Source organism: Ruditapes philippinarum, unplaced genomic scaffold, assembly GCF_026571515.1.
Source record: "Ruditapes philippinarum isolate M1 unplaced genomic scaffold, ASM2657151v2 ctg1435_1_1_1_1, whole genome shotgun sequence".
Lineage (NCBI taxonomy): Eukaryota > Metazoa > Mollusca > Bivalvia > Venerida > Veneridae > Ruditapes > Ruditapes philippinarum.
Window position 1 is genome coordinate 112683 of NW_026865317.1, and position 9336 is coordinate 122018.

At 32.6% G+C, this 9336-nt stretch overlaps 1 protein-coding gene across 1 annotated transcript; it reads left to right on the forward strand.

The window, feature by feature from the left end:
• The first annotated feature begins 1759 nt into the window (after positions 1-1759).
• LOC132728605 (sulfotransferase 1A1-like) lies at positions 1760-8699 on the forward strand. Its single transcript, XM_060714278.1, has 4 exons — positions 1760-1781; positions 5499-5602; positions 7500-7643; positions 8224-8699. Exons 1-4 carry the CDS (start codon positions 1760-1762, stop codon positions 8290-8292), a joined length of 339 nt encoding a protein of 112 aa, XP_060570261.1. The 3' UTR covers positions 8293-8699.
• Positions 8700-9336: the final 637 nt, after the last annotated feature.

Here is a 9336-nt window from a genome sequence, read left to right on the forward strand (position 1 = left end):
TTAAAACGTTTCTGTGGTAACACGTGACACACACTGTTCAATAAACTAGGTGAAATCACTGTGTATGCTCGATCAATACCATCTTAATCGAAATCACAATATTCAAGTTCAATAAATTCATTGTCAGATAATAATAAAGACTGATATTAAACAATGCTATCATTAGATGCTTTCTTCCAATTAATATTATACACATTACTGCTTTAATTTGTTAGCATACTTGGTTCTACATATATATGAATAGACATGACAACAGGCCTGTGTCTCGATACATTTAGACTATTATCATCCATGATTTCACAATAAGACACAAGATCAAGCACTTCATTGGGTAAACATATATAGTCAATAAGTGTTGAAAAACGATCATCATCAGAAACATATGAACATGTGGCACCATAACATGTTGGTAACGTATTCACAGCTATCAAGTTACAATCTGTTAAAAACTTGAGCATATAACTGTGACGAGATGTTAAGCTATTCCATTGTGAAGTCGTTTCTTTAGGCGCAAAATCGTTGTCTTGAGGCCCTGCCTCGATGTTACTACACTCTGCTACTCTTGGAACAGCTGACAATCCCAGAGGAGCCTCGTTTTCAAACGACATTGTCAAAGACAAAGAGGTTTGGTTTAAAACCCGTCTCTGTCGTCTGCTCATTTTCAATAGACATAACGGTAGAGGAAGAATCGACAAATTGTACCTCTTCGGATGACACACTGTTAAAAGATTTGTAGGTTGTGGGAATATTTTCATTAGCAAGAGTATTTATATTCTCATCATAATACAGTTGTGCTTGTGGTATATTTTGAGATGCCAAAGGTGCTACAGAATATAATGAGTTTGTGTCTATAAACTTTTCTAGCTTGTTGACACGGTTTTGCAAATCAATTTCACATTTAATAATCTCACTCTGTTTTTTGCTCACAGCAATTTCAGTTTCGAGGACACTTCTACGCACACTCTGTTTACCCTCCAGAATATCGCATTTGATATTGTTCATCGTCTCTTTCACAAAGTTCATCTGTCCTGCCCGTAATTGGTCGCTGGCATGCAGGCTTTGACTCAGGAGAAGAACTTGAGCCTGTAATGACGATACAGTATCTTTGAGCAAAGCAAGTTCTGTCGAACACTGACATTTATTTTGAACAGAAGTTTTATCAGTAATTGTTAAATTACTCCTATCTGGTGTTGTGGGGTAATCATCAAGGGCAGCAACTGCTGCCGAACGCCGTCTCGATGTACTTATCATTTCCTTGAGTAAACTGTAGTCTTCGCCCTGAGTAACTGAAATTATCGTATATATATCTTGGGCTAGTTTGATTGATATCGGGTCACCATTTCCCCTAAACACTCTTCGTTTTAGTTCTGCGCTAAGTCCAAAAGGAAAATCATCATGCTCCTGTTTAAGCACTTCAAAATATTGTACACGGACACGTTCCAAGTCAGATTCTGATGATGCATACATCCTTAGCAAATGCTGAACAAATAAATCTTTTGGTATATCATGATAAAGCTTAACCAAGTTATTATACTCTTCGAGATCTAATTTGTGTGGGATATTGAAAGTATCGTACTGACTCTGTGATTGTGTTTTGCCTGTAACCGCACTAGCATATGTCTTTGTATTACCCGTATGAGCCACTTCCGTGTTCTCTTTAATGATATCAGTTCCGATTTCCCACTGTTGTTAATTGTCCCTCCATCGCTAGACGTAACCATTGTCCTTAATCCCGAAAACAGCACCGCACTCAAGCGTGATGAATACAATTGTTAGTAGGGGTGAGTGATCGTATAATCTTTCCACAGGCACTTAATTTAAGGCCGAAGGGAGCTGGTTAGTTTGGACACTATGTGACATGTTAACAGTAAATACTAAATAGAAAGTTATTCTCAATCTTCAGTTTCTATAAAATACGTTTACCTATATCAACATGTATATACACATGTACACCAAATTTCAATATGAAGCACTATTTTGCATTCAAAAAATAAATAGTTAAAAGAAGACACAACACAACAGTCGTTCACACTAACTCTGCCAAAAACTCTTTTTATTTGTAATGTATTTGGATTTTATGTGAGTGCTGTTTGTAATATGTAAATAACTTTTTTGTTCACTTCACAATATTTTACTTTAAATTCATTTTCAACATTTCCATATAAGTTAGCATGAATCTGTAAGCATGCTGCTTTAAAAACTCTGGACCTATTTAGTGGTTGTTTCAATCATTTACACAATGTGAGTAAAATAATTTCCTAGTTTAATTGAATCCTTTTCATATGAACTTATACAATGTAGTTACACATAGATAAAGCATGGTAATATCAATGAAACAATTTCAAATACATATAACTATACTATAATTACATGAAAACTATAGCAACGTAGTTTAATGATCAACATTATTTTTTGTCCAATCACATTGTAGTATTTTTCGAATTTCTGCTTAGTCTAACTTTGGGTAATGTGTATTAACTAAAAAAAACCAACCTAGGTATAAAAGGGAGGTAATGGCTGGTGGGTGGTTTCTCTTGAATTTTCAAACTGTATTCAGCTCAGGGAGAGATTTTCAAATATATTTGCAGTAAAATACAGTTTTTTACCAATGAAAAAATTCCTAAATGAAGCCAAATGATTATTCTATGAGTCTAGATTAGAAATTTGAAAATGTTTGAAGAAAATTTAATATCAAATAATAACAGAAATACAAATTTGAACTAAGGGGAGGAGTTTATTATGTAAATAACCATTTGACCACATTGTTTGTAAACATAGCAATGTGATCACATGGGAATCCATACACTTGCAATAAGTACATCAATGTATTACTTACTTGATATGATGGTTTTTCTAAGGTTTGTCAGAATAATCCTCTTTGCATCAAATGAATTGTAGTTAAATATCAATAAAAGTGCATAAATCCAGTACATTTCACAATGAAAATATACAGAAATGATAAAACTCTTGGCTTGTATTTCTCACTATTGTAAGTATATCAATTTTACAGACACATTATATTGAAGTTATAAATACTAGGAGTAATTTTCAATTTCATCAAATAAGGACAGAAATAGTGTCCAGTGTAGGATTGTAATAGTAGATTAGGATACAGTTTCCTTACTTTATTTAACACACAATTTTGAATTACATTTTCTCTAGTTGAACAAAAAGAGTGCCCAGAAATAATCATTTCTTCAATGAAGAAATACATTGGTTCTTAGTTACTTCCTTTTACACCAAGCATTGTGTCTTTACATAATTGAACAAAAGATTTTGTATCTGATTTTTATCAAAATTTATTTAGCTTTTTTGCCTTGACCTTTTTCCATTTTCACTTTACACATGAGGAACAAAAACATTTTTCACATGAAAAAGTAAAGTCAGAATCAAAATCATTAGTTTCATCTGCTCTTTGTCTTATAAAAATAATACTCTAGTTAGCTGTAAGCTATATTTCCAGTTTCCTTTGACATGTGAGCATTGTCTATGACCTCATTTCTTTTTTCTAACATTGGTGACATACTTTTCCCAAATTCTAATAAGAGTGGTTAAACAGAGCTTCAATGGTTAGTTTCTGCTCTTAGTGACCAGTAAAAACTACAAAATAAACTTATCCATTTATATTGAATAACACAAATCAATGAAAACGCCAAAAAAAAACACTATTTTCCTAGCACAAAAAGCCCTCCTAAATTGATTTTAGACAAAGGTCATCTAAATATAGAAGATGCAAAATATGTAAGGTATGGAAGGTATAATTGTGTAGTCACATTTATTGTTTTATCACTATGTAAGTAAAAAAATTGTATCAGCTTTGAAATAAGAAAACAATTTTTCACACTGTTTGTCTCAGAGAAAATCTGCTTTAATTAGATAATATATTAAAAATAAGACCTTATAAGCCCTGTCACCCCTTCTGTATTGTAGTGTTGTATGCCAATTAAACACAGAAATGTGATATTTTGTTTTATCTCTGCTGATAGCAGCATAGCAATACACTTCCTTCTGAGGTATAAAATTATATACCAGAAATCATATAGAAGTTGATAATGGTCAAAACAGGAAATATTACAAGAATAGATAAATCTGACCGTTTGGCATCAAGGGATAAAATTGAAAGTCCTCAAACAGAAAACCTACAACTGGTGATCAGAAATTAGGCTAGATTTTTTTGTGTAAAAACCCATCGTCTGCTTTAGCTATTTTTAGAAACAGTACACTTAGTCAGCTTTTGCTTGATAAGATTATAGTCTGATTGGATGTTGGGGGTTAGGTATTTCTAAATGTGAGGATACAATCAATTAATTTATTACATAGATAATACATGTGGGGCACGCAGAGACAAAAGATTACATAGTAACTTTTACTCTAAGAAAAATGTCTTTTATAAATTGCTGACTGTTTTAAACTTGATATTTTCTAGAAAAAGTAAGTAAAACATTATTTTCTTACAGTTGATAGGAATTAACTGCATTAATAATCCTTGATATCAAGAATACAATAATAACATTTTTGGCTGTAATTATGGACCCTCTCCACCTGTAAACTTAACTGACACACACAAAAATAAAAAAAAATGAACTGTTTTTCAAATGAGCAAATCAATAGGGATTTAGATGTTAGTGAATAACTTGAAGCTAATAACGGATTTGTATCAATTAATAATCTCTAATGTATTTTTCTTATATTTTCCATTTATTTAAATGATGTACACATGTCATTAACTCCATTGTTTTTACATAATTGCATCGTTTTCCTCGCTGTTTTTTATAGATATTTTATAGAAACATGATAGTCTCTAACTGTAGATAAAGGTATAAATTCTGTGACATTTCAGTAAAAAATGTGCCTGATTATATGTTGAAAGGGCCATTTAATTAGCTTATCTAAATGTGACATGTTAGAAACTTGACAATCTTGTAGAGTGAAAGGGCGGAGCTATCAGTGATATAGAGCAATGCCTTGTTTTTGGTTGAAAAAAATAATGTTGATCATTAAATATGTTAATGTTTAAGAATATGCATTAAAAAAAAAAAATTGGTCGCCTGCATGCGGCAGGCTTGACCAATTATTTTTGTTAATACATATTATTAAACACTAACCTATACATAATGGACGTATATTTTTTATCATTTCTTTTACATGGAAAAAAAATCTAGAAATATACTAAAATTTGATTTACTTATGAAAATGACCGACCATAGATTATCGACGAGTCACGATGTGTTCCGAATGTAATGACAGTCATCGAATTTAGCACTGACCCGGTGGCCCGGCCATGGCCAGTATAAAGTAGTTCGGGCCAGTGAAAATTTTGAGAAAATTTAGTTAAATATATACTAGAATAAATTCAAAACTGGAATTCGGTCCAGCAAATTCAAAATCTTATATTCATTGACTGTAATGATTAATGAACGTAAGTTTTAATAATAGCTATAATAATGAAAACTAATGTATAAGTTAATCGAAATAAAACACTTGATTTATGATTTCAGTGGATTATGGTTCCTGGTTTCAATATGTAAAAGAATGGGAGACGTATATCCTAGAACACTCCGATCACTTTATACATGTGATATTTTATGAAGAACTACACAAAGTAAGTCTGAATTTATATATGCTTACATCTTTTACTAAAATTATCTATTTATACATTAACTTATACGGTAGTGATAGAATGCGAAATGGACATTAGTTGTTTTTTTTGTTTTGTTTCTTTAAATTATGGTTTAATTGTATTGATTGATATCATGTTAAATAATGAACATGTGACATGGGATATAAAATTACAATTCAAACAATTTGGCAATATTGTTTTCATTATTGATACATGTATATTTGAAAATAACCGTATAATAATGCCACATAGTTCAGTTTGTTGTATTATATCGTTACGTATGTTAATCGTAAGTTAATAGAAACGATTCTATTTATAACCTTAACCTACATGTCCATTTCGTAAGCGAAAACTGTATTTCGTTGTCGAAAACTACGGAATGCCGTTAGGGCCATCGCCTATGAATGTATTGATCTAAAACGCGATAGTCGATAGTACGATGGTGAAAACGCGAAATCACGAAACTACGATGGTGAAAACGCGAAAGCACGATGATGAAAACGCGATAGTACGATAATGAAATCGCGACAATACGATACTACGATGATGAAAACGCGACAAACTATCGTGTTTTCACCATCGTACTGTCGCGTTTTCACCATCGTAGTTTCGTGATTTCGCGTTTTCATCATCGTACTGTCGAGTATCGCGTTTCAGTTCAAACCATTCATAGGCGATGGCCCTAACGGCATTCCGGAATGCCGTTAGGGCCATCGCCTATGAATGTGTTAATTTGAAACGCGATAGTCGATAGTACGATGGTGAAAACACGAAATCACGAAACTACGATGGTGAAAACGCGATAGTACGATGATGAAAACGCGATAGTACGATGATTAAATCACGACAGTACGATGGTGAAAACGCGATAGTACGATGATGAAAACACGATAGTACGATGATGAAAACGCGATAGTACGATGGTGAAAACGCGATAGTACGATGGTGAAAACGCGATAGTACGATGATGAAAACACGACAGTACGATGATGAAAACGCGAAATCACGAAACTACGATGGTGAAAACGCGACAGTACGATGGTGAAAACACGATAGTTTATCGCGCTTTCATCATCGTAGTATCGTACTGTCGCGTTTTCATCATCGTACTTTCGCGTTTTCATCATCGTGCTTTCGCGTTTTCACCATCGTAGTTTCGTGATTTCGCGTTTTCACCATCGTACTATCGACTATCGCGTTTCAGATCAACACATTCATAGGCAATGGCCCTAACGGCATTCCGTAGAAAACTCCATTTCGCAGACCCCAGATTATTTTCAGAAATATTGTCCGCAATGAACATGTCGTTACTTTTGTCTAATTACTTCTTCATGCCGACTTAATGCTGATTAGTCATGTTGATGTTATAAGGGAATTTGGCATTTCGGTATACAGTAAAAACCCTTTTGAAAGGTTTGTATAACTCAAATTTGAATGAATGCAACGATTTTTAACGCAGATGTCACTTAAAAACCCATCGGAAAAATGACGGTCTTTGCCTCCAGTATAAGCCAAGTGAGTTACATTTGCCACCAGTATGCAGTATGGGCAGCGTTTAACTAACGTACTTACGCCTAAGATTTGCGTAAGTTTTAATGTAAGCGTAAAGTTACGAAAATACTTACGAAAAACTTAATGTTAGTAAAACGCTGCCCTGGTGGTTAGTCTTTGCCACTTGTATAAGCCAGATGAGTAGTATTTTGTTTCTAGTATGTGTCTTGAGTGAATAACGTTTTGCAAGTATAAGTAAAGTGATGAGCATAAGCCACGTGACTAGTATAAGCCAGGCAAACTTGAACTTACTGATTTATTTTCATTTTGATATCCCGGCAATAGGTAACGGACCACAGTTAGATATTATTTATTAATTATTTTGCAGAACAACGTAGAAGAAATAAAACGATTGGCGAAATTTTTTGGACTCGAACCAAGTGAAGAACTTGTGCAGGCTATTTCTGAGAAATGTCAGTGTATAAAGATCGTAGAGAAATATATATCGGGAATTACACATTGTACCGAAAAGGTATTTATTGTTTTTAAAAAATATCAAAAGTTTACTCATGCCTAATGGTATTCTTTTGTATGTACATGTACAAAATGTATATGTATTTTTCCAATGAAATATAATTAAGGATTTGAAATAGACATAGCTTACTGTTCGAAAAACAAGAATATGTAACAAGGAAGTATATAGAGATTTCCTTCAAATACATTGTATATAAATATCTTTAGATACTATTTATTTCTCCTTATATACGCAATTATTTGCTTAATTTGACATTATGCCAATCCGAGAGAAATATTATGAGTAAAAAGATAACAAAGTTAACGTTTTGACATAATTCCTTCCAATTCTTTAATGTAATTTGCATAGACGAAAAATAAATCACATGGCCCAAGGAAATTTCTACAAATATTCATCAGGATTATTACATGTTACGTTCAAATTATTTATATTTTATTTGTCATCATTTTCTAATCAACAGTTGATCAATCACCATTTGTAAACTAGTTGTCAATCCTATGAAATATATAGTCAGTTCAGCTCATCTTTACAAAGAAAAAATGAGCATAATGTCACTTTAATAGTTTTAATATTACAGGAAAAGTTGGCGATTGGAAAAATTGGTTTACAGTGGCACAGAATGAGGAATTTGATAAACATTATTTGATAATTTGCTGCTAGTTGTGGAATGTAGTTTCTATTTACGTGACTGTAATGTACGAGTAAAAAAAGATGTGTTAAGATGTATGTACGATATACAAAGTCTTTGTCAGTATTTAATTTATTTGATATCCGGCAGTTAAAAATACATGTAAAAGTGGAAAATATGCTCATATTTTCAATGAATGTATGTCATTTCTATATGCAATGCATTGTTAATAAGATTGTTTTATATTTCTCACATACATTTCATTTAATCCTATTTTAAAATTGTATTTATATACCAAATGTATTGATTGGCCTTTACTTGAATTATAAATTGAATATTACATGCATTACAATTTTATAACTTATGTTGTTTACTTCATATATTACATATTAAGTGTTTGTGATATAAACATATGTATTACCTCATTAAAGGTGTTTTATATGTTTGCGTTTCATTTTTTATGCTTTTATAAAAATTGTTCACAATGTCTCTCTATTTCCTTGCTTATTTGAATGAAAATGTAAAAAAATCAATTTGTCTCCGATCATACTTTATTGAAGGAAACGTAACACTTGTTAATTTCCGTCTATTTTTAGAGTGGCGTCCGTGGCCGAGTGACTAGGTCGTTGAATTCTTGTGTTCTTACTTGCTAGCTCCTCACGGTTGCGTGTTCGAATCCCGACTGGGACTTTGCATTCATTCATATGAGGGAGCTATCCATGCACTTAGCTTACGGAACGTCGGTGGTTCTACTCCGGTGCCCGTTCCTGCCTGAAATTATGCAGATTTTTTAAAGGCATAATATTAGACTGTAAATGTTTTACAATGCATGATACTGTAAATTAAATTGATGAAGTGAAAATTATTGCAGAAATGCGGTTTCAAGACATAACTTGGGACATTGAATATCAAATATTTCAATATGCTTTTTGTACAATAGACCTTTTTATGATACGATTTTTCCATAGCAACGGGTTGGATGTTCACTTTTCGCATGTGAATTTTGGGTTGGGCCCCAAAACGAAAGAAATAATATTTTTAAACTTAAAAACAGAGTAACTT